The sequence below is a fragment of the Platichthys flesus genome, chromosome 8 (assembly GCF_949316205.1).
Source record: "Platichthys flesus chromosome 8, fPlaFle2.1, whole genome shotgun sequence".
Taxonomy (NCBI): Eukaryota; Metazoa; Chordata; class Actinopteri; order Pleuronectiformes; family Pleuronectidae; genus Platichthys; species Platichthys flesus.
This window is the reverse complement of record NC_084952.1, coordinates 13,918,915-13,943,977: the sequence shown is the minus strand read 5'-3', so window position 1 is coordinate 13,943,977 and position 25,063 is coordinate 13,918,915. Positions and strand designations below refer to the sequence as shown.

The 25,063-nt window shown below is 42.0% G+C and overlaps 2 protein-coding genes across 3 annotated transcripts; both read right to left on the bottom strand.

Moving 5' to 3' along the window:
- Nucleotides 1-187: 187 nt before the first annotated feature.
- trmt112 (tRNA methyltransferase activator subunit 11-2) lies at nucleotides 188-2,993 on the bottom strand. The gene is made up of 4 exons (XM_062394533.1): nucleotides 2,781-2,993; nucleotides 1,706-1,807; nucleotides 1,236-1,328; nucleotides 188-571 (listed from the first exon to the last, which is right to left on the bottom strand). Exons 1-4 carry the CDS (start codon nucleotides 2,853-2,855, stop codon nucleotides 470-472), a joined length of 372 nt encoding a protein of 123 aa, XP_062250517.1. The 5' UTR covers nucleotides 2,856-2,993; the 3' UTR covers nucleotides 188-469.
- A 1,156-nt stretch (nucleotides 2,994-4,149) lies between these two features.
- atg2a (autophagy related 2A) lies at nucleotides 4,150-24,418 on the bottom strand. Of its 2 annotated transcripts, none has more exons than XM_062393910.1 (42): nucleotides 23,875-24,418; nucleotides 23,364-23,526; nucleotides 22,360-22,509; nucleotides 21,803-21,905; nucleotides 21,285-21,429; nucleotides 20,658-20,915; nucleotides 20,456-20,555; nucleotides 19,453-19,617; nucleotides 18,909-19,051; nucleotides 18,517-18,595; nucleotides 18,095-18,344; nucleotides 17,737-17,878; nucleotides 16,935-17,033; nucleotides 16,419-16,574; nucleotides 15,994-16,267; nucleotides 15,607-15,679; nucleotides 15,270-15,438; nucleotides 15,028-15,170; nucleotides 14,663-14,784; nucleotides 14,378-14,526; nucleotides 14,047-14,179; nucleotides 13,717-13,901; nucleotides 13,555-13,635; nucleotides 13,019-13,125; nucleotides 12,831-12,923; nucleotides 12,616-12,686; nucleotides 12,003-12,079; nucleotides 11,067-11,237; nucleotides 10,702-10,828; nucleotides 9,955-10,178; nucleotides 9,640-9,869; nucleotides 9,407-9,542; nucleotides 8,717-8,944; nucleotides 8,424-8,525; nucleotides 7,942-8,026; nucleotides 7,522-7,675; nucleotides 7,250-7,319; nucleotides 7,050-7,132; nucleotides 6,743-6,864; nucleotides 6,476-6,630; nucleotides 6,040-6,198; nucleotides 4,150-5,825 (listed from the first exon to the last, which is right to left on the bottom strand). In XM_062393910.1, exons 1-42 carry the CDS (start codon nucleotides 24,043-24,045, stop codon nucleotides 5,589-5,591), a joined length of 6,084 nt encoding a protein of 2,027 aa, XP_062249894.1. In that variant the 5' UTR covers nucleotides 24,046-24,418; the 3' UTR covers nucleotides 4,150-5,588. The 2 variants fall into 2 exon arrangements, with proteins under 2 accessions (XP_062249894.1, XP_062249895.1); XM_062393911.1 differs by having other exon boundaries at nucleotides 20,658-20,900.
- Nucleotides 24,419-25,063: the final 645 nt, after the last annotated feature.

Sequence of the window (25,063 nt, the reverse complement as noted above, 5' to 3'; positions counted from 1 at the left end):
CAGAACCAAATATAGAGCAGCCACTGCCACGTCATCTGGTCCTCAGCACTTTCTGAGACTGAGAGGGCGAGTTGGGGTTCAGCGCCGCAACGCGCACAGGCACACACACACGAGTGGGGTTTTACTAAAGCATGTCTGTAATATAACTGAATCCATAATTTCTACAAAAACCTTTGAGAGTTCTGGCTGTCATGGGAATAAGGACAGTTTTTATTGAAAATGAAAGAGTGAACATTTACAAAAATAAATACAGATAAAACCACAGGGGGGTTCTCTCAGGGAAACATTTCCATTCATTACTTTTCCAATCTTTTCACTCCACTGGCAGCATCGGCCACTGGCATGTCATAACTACCATGAACCAAACAGTGCTGCGTCCTTTCTCTTGGCACCAACTCAAACCAGAGTCAATGTTCACCCATCTCAGTGACAGTGAGGGGTTGTGCAACGGGAAATGTTGAGGGGGTGTTTACGCCTCCTCTTCACTCAGCAGCATGTTGGGGATTCCTCTGGAGATGGGGAACTCTCGTCCTGACTCGGGACACTGCAGACAGCCCTCGATCACCTCCACCTGTCACACACACACACACACACACAGTCAGGGATATGAGGCCACCACTAGCAAATACATATATGGCCAAAAGTATATGGACACCCCTGTTGCCATACTTTTGGTCTGGTTCTGGTTTGTTTGGTTTGGCCTCGGCCCCTTGGTTCCAGTTAGGGAAGATTCTGTTGCTCCAGCTTGTGAAGATTTTTTGAGACCCGTGGTTCCGAAACCCTGGCTCGTGTTTAATAATTAAGTCTATAAATTAACATGCTATTGTTAAGTTATTATCTTGAACTTGGTCCTGCTGATACCTTTCAGTATCAGCGGGACGTGTTGTCCCACACAAAGATGTCACATTATGAAATATTCATCATGAAACATGAATAAGTAACACACCTGGAACACAAATCCACAAACAAAATACTATTTGTAATATTACATTTGAAGAAGGGATCTTTGTAGAGAAGTACATATGTAAATTTAAATTGACCTGCTTCTTTTATGCTACTGTTTAAGCAATTTTTAAGCAAAACTGTCAAACTGATCTTCTCTGCTTTCTATCACAAGACACTCAATATCTTTGGGTTTGAAATAGTTAAACATAGCACAAGACATTTGATGACATCACTAAAGTTTTGACTTGGTTAGACAAAGGTCGGATGTTGATGACAGTCTGAACTTTTACCTCTAACAGCGCTCTGTGCACTTTCTTCAGGAACTCTTCATCTTTCTCGTACTCTGACACCAGCTCAGCCGGCAGGTCCTGCCGATGACCGAGCTATAGAGAGGAAACAAAGCAGTGAGAATTCAAACTGTTGCACCATCACAGATGAATATGAGCCTCACAAGTGTTACTGGCTGGAATATTTGATTTGAAAAAATTAGAATCAATCTCTGTGGTGGGCAAAGGGAACACAGTGATCTGAAACCCAGAATCTCAGGGATGACTAATGAATGTTTGTCCTCAGATTTTTGTGTGTTCGTTTTGTCTACCACAGAGCAGGCTGCTTTCTATTAAGGATTCAACATGAAGCCTTTGTGGTCGTGGGAAGGCGTCTTGTTAACATTTCTCATATGTTCAAACACTCCCACACAGTTACGTATTGTCCTTTGAAGACTGCCAGTGACTAAAATTCAAAGCATGGAAGAACTCACCCCCTCTGCAGCCTGGACCAGAGCGCTCCACTCCAGTTTGGGAATCATCCGGCTGACGAACTGAGGATTGAACTCCACCTCATTCACCTTCACCTCAGTTGCCTACGCACAAAAACAACCTGTCAGCATCAACATGCAGAGTCCTATAACTAGTCCTCAGACATGTATGTAAACAAATGAGGTTTATAAGAATGTCTATATCTACGGCTTTGTCTGTGTGTGCAGCTGCAGGGAAGAAGCCATCACACAGAAACACCTGCAACCAGGAGGACTGGTGATTGAGGTTAAAAACTTGATCTCTACTTAAAGATGAAGAATAATAAACTACCGGAGTGTCCCTATAAAACCTTTGACACACAATGGTTTTCAATGTGAATGATTAGTAATGAAGACTTAAATGGATACAGGTCATACTTAGTGGCTATTGTACTGAAATGAATTATGGTCAGATATGTTTTTAATATTATTCTTTTCTCTTGTGTGTGATCAGGATGGACACATTTTCCATATCCTTTCCTCTTTAAATATTTCCATTTGAGCTGAATATATAATATTTGGATTAAAAAATATATAAGTACATGTAAAATATGGATTATTGATCAAAGCTCTGACTATATTTGGTTAGTTAGAGCTTTACAAACAACTAAAGGGTATAAACTCAATGGGCACTTTATTAGGTACACGTGAACAAATTTACCACATTCAATCTGCTTTACTTTCTACTTAGGTGTTACTTATAATGCTTTGGTTGACACTGGCCAAGATAGTGGAGGACATTCAAATAAAACATAAATATTTAACTTCAGTATTTTACAAACGTTTTAAGTAGAGCTAAATAAAACGAGTTACATTAAACACTTCTATGTAATAACACTGAGCGTCTGTCAGACCCTGGTGCAGCTCAATTACTGTCAACACAACCGATGAGTTTAGAAATATTAATACAATGTTGAATGGCCTCATGACGACAGTTCAGTTCCCTGAGGAAGACACAACACGCAGCACGAAGCTAATGGGATGTTATGTTAAAGTGTTAGCCACGTTAGCAGCGATGCTAAGCAGCTGGAGGATTTACCTTGATAAGCAGCGGGTATCCTTTAGTGACGCCCTTCACGTGAGACGTCAGCATGTTGTGTGTGAGCAGCTTCATGTTTAAACACAACGATGATTGATTTACTAACAACAAACACACACTCTTGAGTCTTTTCGAGATGTAAATCACGTTATAGCGTTTACATGTGGACCGGAAAAGCCGACTGTTGCGTCGCTGAATCAGTTCCCCGGAACCTTGGCCCAAGCTTCGTTGGTTCCTAGGTCCCTTCTTTATTTTAATAAATACATTCATGTCACATTATAGGACCCAAACAGCACTAATGCTAAATATTGTGACCTCATAATAAGTTATATTAACAAATATAAAACTCTAACAGCAGTAAAAGTATGAAATAAAAAAATGAAATAAAATGAAATGAAATAAAATTACCTCCTGCGCAGAAGTGGACTGCACACTTCCTGCGCAGAAGCGGAATGCGCAGGAATCATTTAATTTAATTTCTTTATTTTATACACATATTTATGTATTTAAATAGTTTAAGATATTTTGCAATTAATAGGTGGTGGAAGTTTGAGGTGTCCAATATCTTGACAGGGAGCATGCAGATGGGGATGAATGGGAATTGTACCCCCAACTCTCTTGTTGAAGAACAACCACTTAACCACCTAGGCCAACAGCCTGCTCCTTCCTATGGGAAACTAAGCACAATAAGAACATGGACTAATTATTGTGTGTGTTTCGGTTTCATTCTATGCTGCTTTTGATACACATTTCAGAGAAAACCATTGTATTATCTACTTTACTACATTTAAGTTACGTTTGTATTTTTGTATTTTAGATTCTGGATGAATTAACATACTTTAAAAAAACTATTGTTAGAGAATAACCCAGTAGTTTCCAACCTTGTCTTCTGACACCTTACAAGAATCACACTGTGGGACACATTTAATTTAATATCATTCTAAAAATTCGTACAAAACCTTCTAGTTATTATTATCATCTGTGCCCCTGTCTTGTAGAGTAACGTGGTCTTCAATTAAACTACAACAATGTGCCAAAGCAAAATCTTTCACACAAAACATATAATAGTGTTATCCAGTGCAGGCTACCATACATTTTTGAATTTTTACATTAATTAATAGATGGTATCTCATTAGTGAATCATGATTTAGGTATTTTTAATAGATAACTTTCTAAAACATTTTAAAAGTCAGTAGTAACTAAGTAAGCTCTTAGATAAATGTATAAGGTAAAAAAAAAATAGTCAAGTAATTTACAAGAGTATATTTAAACAGTGTATTACTGAATGTATTTTGTTAAATTACACCACCTAAAATGACAAAATATGCTAAATTGTGTTGACTGTGTTAGTTAGCAGACAAAGACGATGTTCATTTTTATACTCAAATTTTTTATTTTTTGTATTAATTGTGTATACTCCTTGTCTTTGTATTATACAGGTCATTCATACAGTTTATGATATAGTAATTACACACGAGAGATGTAACAGGCATCAGCCTGTCACCATCACAGACATGCATCATGCGCGCACTTAAACACACACATACACACACGCACATATCCCTTACGCTAAATAACAAAAAGGATAAAAATGTAAAACCTTTTTTTTTTTAATCGCAAAACCCCTTATTCTTCTTCCATCATCACCAGATTCACATCCTCTCAACTCTTATTTTCAAAATGAGTACAACAATACTTATGTTATGACAAAATAAAAAACACAAAGAAAGAAACAAAATGCAGAAGGCATCTAAAGACGTGGACAAAGCATTTATTCAGGGCCCCGGGCTCTAAGCTCCTCATGGAAACAAGCACGAACGAGCTGTAATGCAGGGACGTTGACTGGCATCATTTTGTAAAACAGTTAACAACTTAAGTCTAACTTGACTTTGAGAATCTTTAACAAAATCCAATGTGCTTCAGTTTAGATGTTTCATGTGATCAGGTGATTTTGTTCAGTCAGGTGTGTGTCATTCTATTTGTGAGAGGGAGAGAACAGGATTGAGGAAGGCAACACAAGCTCACACAAGCTCAGAGCACTCTGCAAGGTTTATGGCACAAATAACTGCACTGAGAGAAGTGGGTGCGTAGTGGGGCCGAAGCTGAACCAGCCACACGGTGTGGTGCTGGGAAGTCAGGGTGAAAACCATCTGCTAACATCTGGAGCGTGTTAGAAAAAGGCAATTCCTTGACTCTTCACTCTCTGACTCTGCTACGAGCTTCACAGGTGCTGCTGGAGCAGTGACGCTCATGAGACTATTTTACTTACACGCGAGGAAGGTAAACCTATGCCACAACTTTTAATCATAACACAAACAGTTTTAGGTAGCACAATTCAGAGTACATTAAGGGCCCCCCCCCAATTCAGTGTCTTTCTTACAAGCAATACAAACCTTGAGAGAGATGATCCTTCCTGCCCTTTCCAGGATCGAGAATCAGTGTGACGGTGATATGCTTGCACAGAACATCTGCAGACTAGTGATTAACTCAGAAGAAGGATATGAGGAGAGCTCTTGCTGAATGCGAAACTCAACAATTAAATCTGCTGCTTCCATGTATGATGGAGCCACGTAAAACACTGGCTGTTAGTAACTGCAGTAGTAATTAATCTTTGCTTTGCTTTTGCATTGGAGCACAGGCTGATTCTCTTTAGACCATACACACATGCAAATACACATTCAAACTCATGATTCACTCCCTTCGATCAGACTTTCCCAAATGATAATATCAATAATGTCTCTCACACTCTCACTCATGTGCACACATACACACAGTCATTCCCTCTCACACAGAAACAAAATGCCGCCGTCATTCTTGACCATCTTCCGTGCGCCACTTCAGGAAATCCTCCTTCCGGGCATCTGGTTTGATCTGGTTCCTCATGCCACCGAGCAGATTGGACGTGGCTTCGGACGCCACTATCAAAGGCCGGACCACAGTGGGAGGGATCTGCCGCAGGACACCGCCCACAGCACCAGGCAGACCCTTTTGTTCGTGGCCGCGGGATGCTACATCGCACAGAGTCTGAGCCGTGTCCATCATTCCCTGGAGGAGCAGAGAGAATGAACATCATGCACGGGTTGGAAACTTGGTGAAATATAAGACCGGGATATTTATTCCTACAGGCTGTGACCTCTGATTCCCCACCCTGATTATTTACACTGAGGTCACCTAAAGATTAGCAGGAGGTCAACGACAAAGTTCCTGATAAAAGGGGATAAAAGGAGAGCATAATGTGAGGGTCGTGTTGGGGACATACCTCTCTGACTGTGTCATAGGCTTTGGCCACACCCTCTCTGAGGTCAGCAGGCTGGGCGGCTCTGCGGGGTCGGCTGGAGGGGGCCCGGCCCTCAGTGATGGCGTAGCGATTCAGAGGCGGAGTTGGCGAAAGGATGTCGTACACCGTCTCTGCGGTTGCCTTTGAAATTAGCAGACAGAAACCACAAATTAGTTTTCCTCATTTGAAGTAAGAGTCTATGGATAGATTAGGTGATAGCTGTGAGACAAATGTATTATTTTAAGCTATTTGTATAAAATTGACCTGACACCAAATACTTGACTGTGTCTATTCTAAAATACTTCAACATTGTCCACACAAATGAACACATCAACAATATTTGCACCATCTTATATCATCACTGAGGTAAATTGCTTAATTCCCGGTCACTGCTCTCTTGTCTTTACAGACCAAGTACCTGTATGGCCTGCACTAGTCTGTTGCTGAGCTCCAGAGCAGCTGATGCTGTTGAGGTCCCGAAGGATGCTGCCCCCCTCTGGAGACCTCGGATAATGCGTCCGTCTTTCCTGTACTGCTCTATGGGCAACCAGAAGAGATCCCTCACTCCGTGGACTGGAGAAACACAGAGGGGTGGAGAAGAGGGGTTTTAACAAGTAAATGAAACAGGATAAAGAACAATGTTAAGCTTATGATATGTTTGTAGACAAAAGCCCATATAACTCACAGAGCTGGACAACTGAGTGCATAGGGCCAACGCCTCCCAGAAGTCCCGGCAGCTGGTTCTTTCGGATGTCTGTGAGCCACTCTGTGACGGCGTACTGGATCACTTTGTCCACACCAAGGAGACTAGGATTTGTTGCAAGAGAAAGACTTAGAGACAAACACCAAAACATTTCTCAAACATAAAGATTCATTCTCAAACTACTGAAGAGATTTGGGTCAGTGGTAAATTAGAGAGACATAGGACGGCGATCTATCTCAAACAACAAAGGCGGCAGTTTTTTTTGACAGAGAGTTGTGTGTGTTCGTACCCATGTCTGCAGCAGAGCCTCTTCAGCTTCAGCTCTGAACAGTTTAACTGAGCCAGGCCAATCAGGATCCCTGCAAACGTTCCCTGTGATAAAGAAGAGCAGGACAGAAAAGTGAATAATGGGGACAGTTATTTCCTGGTAAATGCAAACGAATCCTACAGATCTGATGCTCACACCAGCTGACAGATGAAGACTCTCACCTGTTCAATGACAACATGTTTGCCCTGATAATCCAGCCAGATAGGCACTTCAGAGGTGAAACGAAACTCCCTGAACAAAAGAGGGAGGAAGAGAAAATTATCCATCATAACTTAAGTCTTTATTCATCTCAGACTAGCTTGCAGAGTGCACTCACTCTAAGCCATGTTCTTCTTTATTACCCTTAGGTTTACTGATTTTACACATTTGAACTTCACAACAAAATCCTCTTTCTCCTGTGACCTTATCTGCTGGTGGATCAGTGTCTACGTACCGGAAGTAGATTGGCTGGTCAGAGGAGGAAGTGGAACCTGCAGAGGAGGAGCTCTGCTCGCTGAAGGTTGTTTCAACGGATGCTGTTAGGTCAGGTCCCAGACCAGAAGCTGCCTCTCCCTCCTCAGATGCCTTCGGGGATGGGTCTGCCTTCACTGAAAATAAATAAAGAGAAATATAAAAAAAAATACATATTTACCACAACATAATAGTGTTTATATACTGGATGAATGTTAAACATGCTCAAATATCAACTTGAGTCATAATTTAAACACGTTTTGCCACTAGTGACAATGTATCATGTCACAATGACCATACATAGTACTTCAATTCATAACACCATGAATAGCAACAAAGCAAAGACTCCATAATGGATTCTATTTGAAATATTATTTTTTTTTTTTTGTTCAACAAAGCTCACCTTCAGTTGCAGGGTCCACAGGCAGGTAAGGGTTAACATAGGAAGCCAGATTACTGAAAAAGTCCTTAAGGAAGAAAAGTGCATCCTGGACAGAAAGGAGTAGAAAACCGGCTGGTTAGGGGAGGAGCCCTGCCACAGTAAATGATGCTTACTCATCTATACCCCAAAAACATTTATGCGAAATGTGGCAAAACTGTATCAGTCACAAAACAAAGAAATAGTGAAATAATTTACCTTGAGAACCTTATTTTGACTGAATGTTGTTAAGACTTATTTGTAATCGAGACGGACTGAAAATACCGATACTGATTGCTTGATTAATATTCAAAATTATGTATTTAACAGAGTTGTTGTTGTTTCTCCTTGGCTGAAGCATTTATAGAAAATATTCTACTCAGTCACATTCAAACATCCTTCACCAGGTTTGGCTGCAGAGGATGATTAAGTTTCTGTTAACATTCAGTTTCAGGTGCTGGAGTTACCTGATCGATGTTCAGTCGTAGTGGCAGCAGACTGACCCGAAGACAGCACTCTGGACCACCAAGGCCAGACTCTGGGCACAGCTGCAGGGCCTTCACTGTCAGCTATGAAAAGAAAAACACACAATCAATATCTTTTATTGTATATCACATAATCAATACTTTCTAAAAAAGTCCAAGGCCGCTGACATATTTCAATTCAGTTCTCCCTTCCTCCCTAAACACAAATCCTCTAAGCTGCATCAGATTGGTTCAATCCCAGTCAGTTCATTTCCTCTCATCACGTGCGGTCTCACCATGCTGGAGTGGGCTCGGCGGGGCATGCTCTCGCTGGTGTAGAGGTAGAGGAATTTGTTGAGTTGTGAGGAGGCCAGTCGGTCTCGAACTTCCAGCTCCTGGACGATGAACACCTGCCTGGAGAGGGGCTGCTCGTTGAAGGGACCGGCTGTGACCACGGCTGGCAGCGACACCTCCCCGTCCGGCCCTGCTACTGCCTGTTGGTAGGACTCATGCTGGAAGGAAACCTGGCGGACAAAGCCGGAAGAGGTAATGTTTTGTAAAACTGCATAAAAAACTTCTAATAGATAAAGAGCTAAAAATAGTAAAAATAGTACATGAGTAAATAGTATTACATTTTCCTTTTTTTAGGTAGTAGGTAAGTAGGTAGTAGGTAAGCTCAGAGTATGAATTCACATAAAATGGAAGCGATTCACTAGAGTGAATGCACCTCGGAATCATACTTACAGTAAATATAGCACCTGATTGAGGGTTCTTATTTTAATTCTAACATTAAATTATATTACCTTTCATTTAAATGCCCCTTTATCCAAAGCGACTTAATATAACCGCATTCAACCATGAGTGTACAGACCCAGAACAGCAAGAATCATGTTAGTACATATGTATAAAAAAAAAAAAACTACAAAGTGCTACAAGTAAGGGCCATATGTGTCTGGAACCTTTTTAAACATCAGTTAACACTGTACCTTGGTGAGCTGGATCTCCATCAGAAGTGTGTGCTGGCGGCCGGTGCCTCCCGCCCACCGCCAGGAGTTCTGGGGGCGAGAGGAAGCTGCAGAGCGAGAGGGGGACCCACGAATACCAGCAGGGGTCGAACGACCTCTGGAAGAGAGGAGGACAGACAAAAAAATGTTTAAACCTTGTATAATAAATTATTTAAAAGTTAATCAACCTTCATGTGTCTGTGTGTGTGTTTTACCGGTTTGCCTGCTGGGCATGTATGGATATGGGCTTGCCGCCAAAGTCTTTCCCCCCGTATAGATGCCAGACAACAGAGATCTCCCGCAGCACCACCCTACTCTGGGGCACTGGGAAGCGACTGGGAGCTCGGAGCAGATCGCAGCTGCCACGAGGCCTCGAGAAGTGACTCTCTTTCACCCTGACTGGCCCCTGGGCTAGCACTGTCACCACGGGCTCCCCATCCCTGGGCTGTAGCAAATCCCACGTGAGGTACAAGTTGAAGAAAACGTTTATAAGACAAAAGAGAAAAAAGTTGAAGTTATTCAAGACTCACAGGAATGCCCATGCCAGGAGCCTCCAGGATGCAGAAGTCGTCGTTGTCCGTGGAGCCGTCTGAGCCTTCCTCCGACATCATATCTACCTGAGCCTCTGTTGCTGTGGCAACCAATCCATCAAGCTCAGAGTCCTCCACCTGCAGGATGGAGGGGCCGCGCTTCGAGGCTTCACCAGGGAACAGGTAAACCGAGACAGGTGAGCCTCTCTGCATTGAGGGAGAACCTGGAAAGCCCAACATTATGCAAAGATCTGTGGTTGTGTTGGAATGGCAGCTCAATCACTGTCCATCAGTTAAACTCACTTTACCACAACATATATATATAGAGGTATAAAAGTTACATAAAAGGTAGATAAAGGCACTGCTGTCAATATATTTAAGACTATATGCTACATTGTGTAATATGGGACTAATTTATCATGTATGTTAACAACTGCATGAGCTCAGAAATATATTCATTTTCACATATGAGGAGCTCATCGTCCTTAGTTTAAATGTATAGCAAATAAGGTGTTGATGGTGTCCTCTGATTGGTGGATTTATTTTTCCCAAGGTAAAACAAAATACATTCATTTCGCTGTTTGTATTAATTTTGGATTGGCAATTTATACATTGTGTTACTGAAGAATAATCAATAAAAGCCAAGAAGTGACACACTCACAAAGACACAATACTAAAGTTCTAAAGTTCTAGTTTCCTGAATTGTATCTAAGCAAAAAGCAAAAACAGTGAGAAACTATGCAGTACCTGGATCCAAGCTGTCTTCTCGGTAGCTCTTCTCTGTGTCTATTAAGGCATCAGCCAGATCGCACTGGTTGATCTCAGCGGTTTCAGCTGGAGGGCAGGGCAGCACAGAGGCAGGACTCTCTGACAGCTGACAAGACAGACGATCACACAGAATTTAACTTTACGGGATCTTTATACCACTTGTCAAAATGTCATTATACTCTTATCGTTGCTTGTGACATGTGTCATTTACTGATTTGTGTCACTGGATTTATGAAATACTGCTTTCTCTGTTGAAGTACAAGGGGAAATCATCGAACACAAAATCCATTTAAAATTCTTATCCATTCATCATTGTTATTCTCAAGTGCAAACACAGTCCTTACTGGTAATTTCTGGCCAGCGATCTCAGTGGGTGAGGCGTGTCGCAGTGGGGGGTGCAGGTCCCCCTGGGCAACCAGGTACTGCAGCACATTAATGAGGGCGGCGCAGGAATCAGCGCAGGTGTGCAGGTGGACCACGTTGTTGGAGCAACGGAGCTCGAAGAGAGGCTGAGTCTGGAGGTGACGAAAAGTCACATAATAAGAACTCAAAGAGAAACAACAGACTCACATTCTATACGATTTGTTTCTGTTTAAAATCAAACCATGTATTATAAATCTGTAAATTGTTAATCTCACGACTGCAGTCATTTTTCTGAGAAGTAGATTTTTCAATTTTCGAGTAAAAGAAGTGACAAAGAATCAATATAGTTGTCCTCTGCACTTGTTAAGTATTTTTTTTGTCTATCAGATTAGATCTATCGTGTTTCTGAAATTCCAGGGAAGTGTAGGTAAATAACAGACTTGTAAACCAATGTCAAGAAAGCTGGACATTTTAAATTGATAATAAGAATACACCTGCCGAATATTAACATAAGATTGACATGACTGGACAATTAAAATCAAACCTACAAAATATATTTGCACACACAGACTTCTAACTGACCTTTCACACATTTATCCACCTTGTTACTGATTGGCTAAAAAACGGCTGCATCATCGTTCAGAGAAGCCGTGTTTACTGCACCTTGTTTGTTTAAGTTCCATTTCCGACTGAAAAGTGATCCTCGTCATATATAAGAGGTCTCACATCTGAAGCTATTCTTACAGAGGAACTTCATTATGGTGAAAAAAAATATTTATAAACAGGGCCTCTGCTTGTTAGTGGTTTGTAGAGGGAATTATAATAATCTTTCTTCTTTTTGTGTGTTTTTTTCGTGGTGCATCATAATTGCGTGTTAGTGAAGGAAACAGATATATAAACAAATGGCGAGCACTCACCAATTTGCCTGTATCTCTGCCTTTCCATGTAGTGATGGCCAGCTCCAGCAGGTCGATGTCCAGGACACACACATAATCTGTGTGACAAACAGACAAGTGGTGGTTTTCATTACAGTGTGAAAAAAACAGAATTTTCAATATCAAGAAAATTGTAAACCTTTTCGTGGGTTTGTGCCTGATGAAGAAGTTTAGACTCTTTGTGTTATCTCTTAAAATGTACTTTTTCTTAAATATTCATTTTTTGTGTGTCCTTTATCCTGTCCTTTTGTCATTACATCTAAATTATGTTGAATTATCTAATTTGTTGTCTGTGTTTTTAGATTTTGTATTATATAATTAACTCTCTCTGATTTCAAATTTTATTGTATTATTTTTGTTGTAGTCTTTGATGTGTTGTCTTCCTGTTTTTTTGTCCACTTTGTACTTGACAGTGCTGCAAGTCCTTGAGAAATTTTGTGAAAGACAAAATGGCAGATACATCATAATTCAAGAGGGCTTTCAAATTGTAATTGTATCATTTAAAAGAGAATCAGCATTAAGCGCAGCGGTTTTGTTGTTTCAATTGCATTTTCTACCAGCATACACAACCACACATGTACATCATGAGCCTTACCTCTCCTCAAGTCAACGGTGTCCATCTCACATTTGTCAGAGAGGTAGAGAGCAGAGTCATCCAGGATGAATCTGAATAAAACACAGCGAAATACATAAATATCTTATTATAATAATTTGCTAACCACTGACAACAATATATAAAAAAACATTTACTGTGCTGTTTATCGTTCTCAAGAGGATTTCAGTGTGTGCTGTATTAAATGGATGCTATACCTGAGGTGGAAGGTGGCGGTGTCAACGATAATGTTACTGGACAGAGAGAAAGACTCTGCAGTGAACAACACTCTCAAAGGCAGATACAGAGGTCTGTCGCACAGAGAGGCAAATGATGACAGTGGAAAAAAGTCAAAGGGCATAATTTACATTTCTCTTATATGTAAAACATCTTTTCATTAACAAACCTGTAGTCGACGGCACAGGTAGCGAGGTGCGTGTGGAGGACAGTGATGACAGCAGGTGCTGTGTATCCCAGAATGGGATCATCAATGACATCCAGGAAGTCCACCAGCTGTAAGATACACTCAGTCAGTATTAGATACAGAATATAACAAAGTATATCCACTTAATTTGATAACTTTAACTGAAGATTGCTCAAAATGCAAATAAAGTAGGAAATAAGACAAAAACATATAAAAATGCTTGAAAATGAAATCGTAAAATACCGTAAAATACTAACCCTAACCCTAACCAAGAACTAATAATTTTATAACCAGTAACTGTTTTTTCCCCGCATTTTCCTTTCAAGGTCTAGATAGAACTTTATTGTCATTCTCTCCAAAATGTGTTCCTTCAGTGATACAAGATGTGCACAATAAGGACAGATAAAATAAAAACAGAAACCACGTACAGAGTACACAGTGTAAGCAGCTTTAAGTCGATGAACTTTAAAAGCTTACAAAAACACAGAGAAGAAAACATGATGTGAAACACTTCTCACTTGTTCATGCCAGCTCTGATTGGTCTGCGTCATGTGATGTCTCATGGTGGCACCTTGAAGTCTAACGGCAACTAGGAACTCCTACAAGGAGACACGGAAACAAGCATTAATTCAGTTCAAACAAGTAGCGACACCAAACTCAGGTAAGTGATGAGGACGTACCTTAACATTCCTCTCGAGGTCCAGTGTGATTTTGATGGCTGTGGATAACATCTGTAGTTCCCCCTCCCTGCCGCTCACGCTGCTCACACCCACCTCTGTGGGGTAGATGGTAGGGTCCAAGTGTTTTGGGGGAGTGAAGCTCGGCATCTCCAACCGATGTGGGATGGGGGTTTCTTTTACCACCGCTGCAGTGATGATGGGAAATAAAATGGGCTTGATGAAGATACATTATCTTTCTATTTAGTATTAAATACATTTTAACATAATTTAAATAGACTAATATTATTTATGTTGCATATAAAAGTTTGCAAACAACAGGACAATGTGAACCTTTGTGATAGAGCTCTACTCGTCTGCTCTCCAGACACAGGAAATTGAGATTAGGGTCATTCTGGTGCTGCGCCACACTGAAAATCTTCCCTCCCTCCAGGTCGAGTACAATCTCCCCATGACTCTGGTCCTCCTGAATCAACGAAATTTAATATGGAGGGTTAAACACACAAATGATATGGCATAAATACACATCATTTTTGATTTGTAACGCTACCAAACAAAACAAATTAACAGATTCAATATTTAAGACCTGATGCCGTTAAACTCATCAGTGCCAACATGATGGGAAATGTCCTTCTAATGTATGTTGAGCAGTCATCCGCCTAACCTTTCTGTCTGTTCTGGCTTGAAGCCGTCCTTGGCCGATAATCACAGTGAGGGAGAGGAGGCTCAGGTTGTGGTTTGGGCGCAGACCTGACTTTCCAGCTGATTCACTGGCCAGGTAGAATGGAGGCTCATCCTCCTCTGAATCAGAGTCTGTGAGAGTAAAGAGGTGAAAATATACAGTTCACTGTCATTCAACAATGGAGGATCAACCGTCAAATATAACACTAAACCTGCTTGATTAATAAAAAGAAGTTTGGGCAGGCATGGAACTACATGTCTAACTCACCCAGTCTGAAGGCCGACTTGCAGAGCTGGAACTCGTCCAGACGATGGCGGCTGTGGTCGGGGCTGTGGCTTGAGGGCGGAGGAGGGGGAGGAGGCTCCCACATCAACAGGTCATTGTTGATCCTTTTGGTGAAAGAGGTGGAAGGAGAAAAGTATTGGTCTTCGGATTCAAGATCAACATACAAGGAAAAAGCAGCATTATAAAAAGGTCAATAAAACCGACCACTTTGAGTGAACATTAAGAACAATAAAATCGTATAAACCAAAAATAATATATTTTATTGAAGATAATCTACAAGTTTTGAGGTGATACCTGGATGATCTGAGCTTGGATGAAAAGATCACTTTACACTAATCTCTAAATACCTGTTGTAGACGCTCTGGAAAGCCTGTTTGCTGGGCAGAAGGATGTAGGCCAGCGGCAGGCTAATGTCAACAGCACACTGACACTGAGCAACACACTGCGCCTGAAACTGACGCATCTCCTCTGGGTCGGCTGGAATCACCATCTGAAACCAGGACGGAGGAGAGAACAAGATTTAAATCAGGGAATGTTGATAAAATGGCTGATAAAAGAGACAGGTCAGATTTTGTGTGCATCACCGCACCTCCTCAGTCTCAAACATTGTGCGGTTGGAGGAGAACGGAGAGCTGGCTTTGTCGTTGAGTTCACAGTGACTTTCAAAGAAGGCGGCCCCCAGGTCCCTGATGAGATTGGTCCCACTCAGACCTGCTGCTGGGCCTTGAGCCTCACCTCCACGCACATGCACTGATAACCTGTTCATTGGGAAAGATCAATTTTCAAAGGGGAGTAGATTTTAACAATAGCTGTCTGATTTGAAGATCGATCACGAGTCATTTTAGAAGCAGACATTTTTCCTGGAGAGCTTAAATATTGATTGCATGCAAATGATTGACTAAATAGATTAGATTATCACAACTGACCTGGGGAGAGAGTCACGGTTCCTCTTCACTCTGATACAGGGGAAAGAGCCGCCCTCCCAACCCTCATATGACCCTGGTGAGACACAACACATCAGTAAGTCTCCCTATTTATTATTTAGAAACATGTATATAAATATCCAATAAACGTTCATCAGTATTTGTCACATTAAACACAGTGATTTATAATATGTTTGAACTCCAGTCTCCATTTGACGCCCAGGTCTTCAGGGTCAGACTTTATTCAGGCTGATATCATGCAGCCTGACCACTGTAATAATTATCTAATTTATGACGTCTTTTTAACACATGTACCCAGAAATCGAGCTTTAGTTGCTCTTTTCATGGATCATCGGTTGAAAACTTGAGAAATAATTGCAGACTCCCCACCGTGCAGGTCAGTGAAGGAGGCCTCCAGCAGCTGGGTGAGGCAGGGAGCCCATGGCTGTCCCGGCGTGGTCTGGCTGCCCTGGAGGTCCGGGGCCTCCTGGTGCTTCAGTTCTAGGTCTGTCAGCTCAAGCACCAATATCTCCTGCCGCACTGCCCTCTGAGTTGGGGGCCGACGCTCAGGGAGGGGCCGCAGGTCAGGAATGGGGAAACGCAGCCTGAGGACAGCGTGTGGAGAGAGGAGGGTGAAGGAGGAGCACAGCTCACTGCTCTGGGTCTGAGAGAAAAGAAAGTGAGAGACATCTTAGTAAGATGCACATGGATTTTACATTTTATTTGTTTATGTCAAATATGATTGGTCAGACATGGTGGGATACTTTATATCATGCAAATCTAACATTATTTCATAATGGAATGTGGGCACCAACCTGTACAAGTCCAGGTCCAGCTCTCTGTGTGGGGCAGTGGCTGAAGGCTTTGCTCAGGTTCCCCAGGCGACTCAGGATGTCCAGGTCCAACTCGGCACACAGCTCCCCCAGCTCCACCCGCACCACACTGTCCCGCCGCACCACCCGCTGTTTACCCTGGCAACACAAACACACACACACATGTTCAAGACTGATAGTGATGTATTTCTGATCTGTTATCATGTCAGTAAAAGGTAAACAATAAAAGGTATTTAATACTGGAAAATTATAAACCTATCATGAGAAAACAATTGCTGCTGCAAAGAATTGCTGTTTTACTATTTAAAGTAGCTTAACATGTGATCATGCTAACTCTCACAGGCCTTCCACAAACAGCAGTTTTTGTCCAATCTGGTTTTAACACTTGAAGCACTTAAATATTTAACTACTTACCTACCAAAAGTTATTTTAACAGCTTATTGTGTACATCGAAATAGAAGGAACATGGGCTTTGTGTGTGTGTGTTTAAAAGTGTACCTTGCGCAGGTGTCTTTCACTGAGGCTGTAGTGTAATTGGGCACATGGTCTGGCGGCAGCTCCAATTGTGAACAGACCAGTTTTCTGGAACTGAAGCAGCTGGAAAGGGACACAGACACATTGTAATTTAAATTCATCATCATCAGCTAAATTACAGTGAAACAAACATAAATTAGCTTCAGACAAGAGGCAAAAAACATTACCATCTACAATGATTAGCTTCGGTCATCTGCCATTTGTGGTTTTAAATCTGATACATATTTGTTATTCATATTTCAGTATGAATGGTAATTTTCTTCACATTATTCATGTGATTTTTCATTGTTTTGGGGGATTTTTATTTAATTGATAGTCTTGGAAAGAAAGGAATCGAGAGCAGAGAGAGAGCGGGTCATGACCTACAACAAGTTAGGAATTGGACTGCGCACATTGCAGTAATGGGTTATCTATACGCCTACCGCTTATCATGTTTCCATGCTCTCAGTCAAACATAAGACGTTGTGAAGAGCAGCTGTACTAGCAGTGTTCACTCATACATGTACACTTTACAATTACTTTTGTGATCCCGTATTACCTCTGCCAAGGATGTTTTCATTGCGATCTGTCTATCAGGATGATTATTCAAAAAGTCTTGAATTGATATACAAATTTAGTGAAGTACGGCATGACCCAAGGAAGGGCCCAGTAAATGGGCGGTTGCACTCACTGAGCGCCCTTCTTGTTCGATAATGGCCTCATTTAAAAAACAATGACCTAATGTGACGAAGCTATAATTTAAGAGTAACGGTCTTAAGAGTTCTACCTCACTGTACTGAGGATTTCCGTCCTCCCAGAGGCACTCTAACAGCTCCAGTCTGCTGAAGGAAAGGTCAGAGGTCACAGCTCGGCTGTGGCGCCTGCCGCTTCGTGTCTCACAAGCAACCTGCACTGCTGCTCCCGTCAGTCTGGGAAAGAGGACACAGAGGAGAGGACAGACAGAAAAATTAGTCACTCTCAGTGAAGAGAATAAACATTGTAGAAAACCATATTTCTTAAGTACTACAAGTCCTAAATAAGTGCCTTAAAACTTGCAGCATTCTACAATAAGACATTTTAATAGTAAAGATATGTCCAATGAAATGTAACTGTGCAGGGACAAATATGTGTCTGTGTTTTTCTACCTCAGATGAGAGTGTGGACAGGCTTTGGCAAAGCCAACTCTCAGATGCTGGAAGTCTCTCTCACTGAACATGCTGTCTTTGAAGAAGGCCAACTCCCGGAAGAACACCTGAGACACCTGCGTCACTGATGAGGCTCTGTCGAGGCCAATGGGCTGGTCCTCCTGCAGAAGGGTTAGGGTGAGCCCGCCAAGCGTCAGACGCAGCAAAGCTTCAGGCTTCAGCTGCTCTGATTGGCCACTGTGTGAGCGTCCTGCAGGGAAGAGGACGAGAGTTCTGACTTATTTCATCATACTTCGTTCACAAATGACTGAAAAGTAAGGGAAAGTCAGTAAGGAATTAAGATGTAAGTAGGTTAAAGAACAACTTAAAGTCTGACTGTGAGTGTAGTATTTTATATTTAGTTTTCAGATTTCAGATTTTACCTCTGGTGCGACTGCTGGCCTGCAGTAGATTCGACAGAGAGCCCGCTACAGGATACCTCCTGGGACAGTTCATCATGCCCTGGCAGAAAAAATCAAAGTGGAAATAAGATTGCTTTTGAATTGACGAGTACATTTACAAGCAACAAGTTCCAGGTCTGTTTGTTGTTCTCTGTTAGTCTGGTGACATTAAAAATACTAATGTAAAATACAAATACTTAGAAATACTTATATTGACTGGCTCCTAATTAAAGCTTATTGTTCTAATAAAGGAGCAAAAAAATCTAGGATTTTATCTTCCACTCCTTGATGGTTTTCATGCTTGGGACAACCGCCATCTGCTAACACACACACACACACACAAACTAACACACACAAACAGAAACACACTGTACCTGTCCAGAAAGTGATACAGGCTGTGTGAAGCTGGCAAGACTGTGTGTAGAGGACTCCATATCACTGTCTGACAGCTCGCTGCCTGATCGCACAGACGTCACGCTACTGCTCATCCCAGCAGGACCCATTGAGAAAAACATTTCTGTAGGAACACACACACACACATGAATACCATTTAAAGCATAAATAGCATTAAATACCAAAATGTTGGGAAGGGAGAAGCAGAACCATTTTCAAATCAGTGCTCATTTTATTCAATATGTACTGTGTGATGGCCCAAGAGCTCTGGTCCTGTATATTTGCGTGTAACCTGTCTTGCAGGTCCTTGATGTGCTGGGGCTGCATTACCATTAAGTAAACTGGATGTCTGTCTAGTTAAAGTAAAACAATACCTCACTTTGAAATGAGGATATTTAAATATTATAAATAAAAATGTCTGTATCTGGCATGATTATAAACTTCATGCTTCAGTTTCAGGTCTACTAAAGTTGTGTTGCATCTCAGAAAGACACATAACACGTGAACGTTTGCTGCTCTGTGTACCTCCATTCTCCAGGCCGGTGACATAGGGCTCCAGGTCGGGTTCTTCATCCCACTCCCTGTCCCTGGGACTTGAACCCAGCTGTTTACTGAGATCATCCTCAATCAAACGCAGGTCGTCTGAGTCCAACGGGCGGCTGTGGACTCCACCACACTTAGTATCTGCCTCTGAGTGAGACAGACGACAAAGAAATTAATTCATAATATGAGTGGAAGGGAACCAGACGGAGAGTGTGTGAACTCATGTTTATGAGGCATTTGTAGATGTCTGAGATCTTAATGTGTCACTATGAGCTACCGGGGATACAGAACAGGTTTATTCAGGATTATTATGCTGTGTCTCGAGGGCACACAATTTCCTCCTAGTTTCCAAACCAGTAATAAGTAATGAATAAGTAGTGAATTTATGGTCTTATTTTGTGTGTGTATGTGTGTAAGCAAGAGAGTACCTTTTAGTCATGATAAACATGAAGGATGGGTGGTGGATAGTATTTGTCCTTCCTCTATTATTACTTCCAAAGATGAGTTTATATTTTCAAATGTCTGTTGTTTGGTTGGTTGGTTTGTCATCAGGATTATGCAAAAACTACTGAATTGATTTTCATTAAACGTGGTGGAAAGATAGAACATAAACATAGGAATTTTTTCTATCTTTCCTTGACATTGCAAGGTGGGGCGTTTTTTTGACATTTTAGAGAATTTTCCAAAATACTCATTCATGGATCTTGATGGAAAAAACATCAAGCATATTATTATTATTATTTAGGAGATATTTATTTATTAGTGTCTGCATTTTGGGGCAATTTTAAATTGGTTTCATGACTGGCCTTGGGTTCTATTTTTTAATCAAAAGGGCAAGTGACATTATCACCATCATAGATTAAACACATGCTAATTCCAATTTGAATTAAAATGTTATTGAAACTATTTAGATCTGGAGCTGTCAGTGAAAAAGCAGTCTTTGTCCTTGCATTAGTTTAGTTTAGCAATGTTTTAGGGAGCGTACCAGTTTCTATGCAGAGAGCTGCCAGCAGGTCTGTCAGATGAGTTATTTGATCTGGAGTCAGCAACATGTGGACACAGCCCACCTTCCCATCCAACTCCAACTAATGAACACAGAGAAAGAGTCAGGATACAAGAGTCAATATGAGAGAACAGCTGCGTTAACTAAACCTTCAGTATGACCACACATGAACACGCCAACACACCTTTGGTCCAGGCAGCATGTCGTTCTTTTTGATCTTGACGGTGGTCTCGATGAAACCAGAGCAGCTTCCTATGAGCAGTGGCTGAGATTGAGGACAGGGAGGGGCAGCCAGGGGCTTTGGCTCTGCATCATCAACTTCTTCACCCCCCTCCTCCTCCTCCTCCTCCTCCTCCTCCTCCTCCTCTTCCTCTTCCTCCTCCTCTTCCTCCTCTCCTTCACTTGCCTGCGCTGAATCTGGGTGAACCTGCACAGGAAAACTCTGAAAAATTAAGTTTCTTGTTATAGATTGTTTATACATAAAATATTACTCTAGGATTTTTTGTCAGGATGGATAAAGATATAGTGAAACATATCCTTGTTCACAAAAAGCAATTGCTGCCATTTATTCACATACAAAATAAAAGCTTTCTTAATTTGCATAAAATGCAGTCATCACTGCAGGAGAACTAAATTAACTCATCTCAGTTTGAAAGAGGCTGAGACTTCCTCTGATTTAATAATAAGACCATGGCACCTTTAGAACCCTCAGATTTACATCCACACATTAGACAGTGCATAAAATGTTTTATGAGGGTAGATAACTGTGCAGAAAAAGGATTGCTTAGTAAGTCACTGTGGTGTCCATCACCTGCACTGTGCCCGGGCTGTCATAAAACAGCTGGACAGCGCTCAGCTGGAGGATCTTGTGCAGGAAGGCAGGTGGCTGGTGGATGTCGACTGGCACAGCAGTCTGGCTGGCTGGATCTCGCACCGCCTCGTCAAAGTACTCCAGCCTAGAGCAACACCATGCAAACAACATTATTTAGTGCTATGACAAAAAATATATATCACTACATCTAGGAAAAAGGGTAGCTGTCAGGAATTGAGAAGAAAGGGGGGCTGCTATTCCTCCAGAGCCAATGATGAGGCATCCACACCTGCACTGTGACGGCGAGGGAATTAGTTTAAGATACCATGCTTTAAAAATCAATATCCCACTAAATGATATCATCAGTACAAGAAGTACTTAAAATTGTGGTCTGAACCTCTAAAGTACAGTGACATCACAAGCACCTAGATCTCTTCACAACAGAGAGGGAGGGGCAAAAATCCAAAGGCCTTACACAACAAAAAATAGTGTTTCTTGAAACATGAACTCAAACCTACCGTTTAATGTGCATTTCTAAGGCAATGCCTGATTCCAGGTCCTGGGGCTGGTGCTCGATGCGAACGATAGTGTCAATGAAGGTGACTTTAATACGACGAAGGACTGCACAGACACACAGAAGAGATGAGAAACATTCAAAGTTTCATTAGTACTGATGTTTCAGAATATCTTTTCTTAGTTGTGAACACGTATTCATCTAAGTGGACAAATATTCAAACTAATATCGTAAAAACAAGATCACAGAAGTCTTGCTGATTACTCCTCAGGCGGAATAAATTTATTTATTCTGTGAGTGACGAGCATAAGGAAAGACAGACCAACACATACCTGTATCGACAACAGATCTTTATTAGGATGCTACAAACACATAATCCCTTTGAATTATATACAACAGAATTAAGTGTAGTTACTTATACTTGTATGAAAATATACTTTGCCCAACTACTATTGTCCGTGTGTACAAAGTTTACTGAGGGAAAGTTTGCTTGTCTAATGTTGACTGTGTGATTTGTTTACAAAGACAGGACACACTAACTCACACACATCTTTGACTCACCAGTCTCAATGGTTTGTGCAAACATCTCAAGCCCCTCCAGCGGGGCAGGCGGTTCCTCGGACGCCTCTGGGGGGTCTTTCAGGCACTCCTGAGCCAACTGCATGCTGGAGGTCATGCTGGTTGACCAGCCCTGGGAGTCCCAGCCCCCACCTGAATGCAAACAAAACCATGTGTGATTCAGTCATGTCTGTACTTCAGGGCTGCTGTGTAAATGCGTTATAGCTGAAGACTAAAAACCAGCTTTGCATGGACTATTCACACTCACTCTCGCTCTGTGCTTTGGCAGAGACAACATGTAAGTGACATGCGTGCTCTACATTTGTGCTTTAAACACTTACTACGTCCAACGCAAGCTTGTGACATATGAGTTTAACATCGAATTGAGAATTTTAAACATGGACATTTGTCTGGCACCTCCAGGGCAATTTGTAGACTCAGAGCTGAGATGATTTCTTGAGATGGTCAGGAATTTATTTTTAAAAGTAGCAAATTAATAATTTCGGTCACGCAAAAACATCCGGAGCCAGTTACTCACATGTAAAGATAAAGTGTTGTTCTTCTTCATATATAACAGATTACTGATTATTTTTGTTAAGTTTTTGGACTTTTGGACAGGATTGGATTAATTAAGAAACTACTATTTAGTACTATCTCTTACATCATGTAAGTGATTAATTGTAGCTGTAGATACATGATTTAATTTTGGAGAACACACACATGATAAATACACTTGCATTGAAATGATGCTGTCTGATGTGCTTGGAGCCGTCCACCCTGATTCACATGCTGATGTTTGCATATTTTTCTGTTGTTCTTACATGTCAAATATTAGACATTTATCTGTGTACTCTTGTGTACCATGAGGTCAATAGAATGAATGTAACAGTGTTGAATAATGGGATTTGGTCCAAACACATCAAACCAGTAGAGGATACAAATTGTGGAGATCCCCTCACTCATCCTGAGGCTGAGTGATGTCAAGAGCTGTATTTGAGTAAACTTACTGGTCCGGTACTTTGGTCGACATGTTATCTGAAGACCAGAAATTTCTAGGGTGCAGTGATCAGTCAGGAGCGCTTGCCATGGAATGGTCACCACTATGCTGCTCACAAAGCCATCCACTATCTCCAGGGGAGCTCCCAGAGACTCCAGCAGCTCGTTGACCGCCTTGAGTAAACAGGGAAGAGTCAGACGTGTCAAAGTAAAAGAAATGATAGAAATTGTTTCACATTTGTCTCAAGGTGCAGGTGAGGTGTATAGCTAGCAGAAGAGGAAGTGTTAGACAGTAATGACAGATGCAGCTAATCTGGTGGCCTGATGGTGTCTTTCCCGTGAGTGCACTTCTTCGAAGAAACGCGAGCCTGGCTGAGAGCATGACGCTGGAGATTGTTGTTGAACTCCGGGAGCAGTTGCGAAACAGTCAGGGGAGCACGAGTCCAACAAAAACACACGGCGACTGCCGCTGTGGCCGGAGACAGCCACCAGTTCCAAAAACAACATCCTCCAGTAACTCACCCAGACATCGAGGTTGATTTCCTTGATGACACCGCTGCCGTTGTACAGGTCCAAGCCCAGCTGGTCCAGGCTCAGCCTCTCCTGCAGAAAGTGGCCGAGGTAGTGCTGCAAGAGGTACCGACAGGCCCGCTTCTTGATAGAGCCCGACCAGGGGAAGAGCCAGCGAGACATAGGGACGGAGAGAGCGGGGAGAGGGAGCGAAGAGGTGGCGGAGGAGAACGAGTGCGGTTACAGTCCTCTGGCAACTGCATAACAGGCGACCGCGAAGTGTGCAAAGAACAAGGAATGAGCCACGGCTAGCTACAAGGGGCTAAGGAAGGGGCGAACCGCTACTCTACTTCTCCCCGAGGTCTGACACAAAAGACAGAAAATACTTGGTGTCAGGGCGGACGAGGCTCCCGCGTAACTTGACGACACTTTAGTCCAAACGTCCGCGGCTGTGTCAGCTCATGTTTCCGCTAAGTTCGACTTGATTCGGAGCGACAGGTCCCGTCTGTGCTGATCTCTTGTTTCAGGGTTGTTTATTGTTATCGTACGCCGAGTGATGGTATGGCCAGCGTACGTGCGTCATCACGTCGAAGCCCGGAAGCGAGGCGCTCGATTCTAGTCTCGACTCCGGCGCCATCTTTGTAAGGTCAAAACAATTTCATATGAGCAATTTCTTTCAATTTAACTCTCCAAAATATTCACACATAGCTGGAGAACTGTTTAGACGAGTGAATATTTTAACGTTTAGTGTAACTGTCTTTCAAGTATTATTTTGGAAAGTAATACTAATACTATAGATACAATAATGGACAAGTATCGGGACACACCTCTTCATCACTGAATTCAGGTGTTTTTAGGGGCGGCTCCTGGTACAGGCGACATAGGCGGTTGCCTAGGGAGCAAAATGCCGAGAGGGCGGCACAAGAGACTGATTTATCATGACGTGACACAATCAATGCAAAACAATACATTGACGTCACACCATCATCCTCTAAACCCTGGACTCATGCCTGGACGCACCGGAGGTAGAAGCGCCACGAAAAGCGGTCCGCCTCCTATCCTCGCCCCTGGTAAATACTCGGGCTGTTCGCACCAGCAGCATAGTGTACGATATTTTTCAATTAATAGGATAAATCATTGCGACTTTAAGAATACAGTAAATTGCCATCTTGAAGATGGGAAAGAGCGGGATTAAAACCGG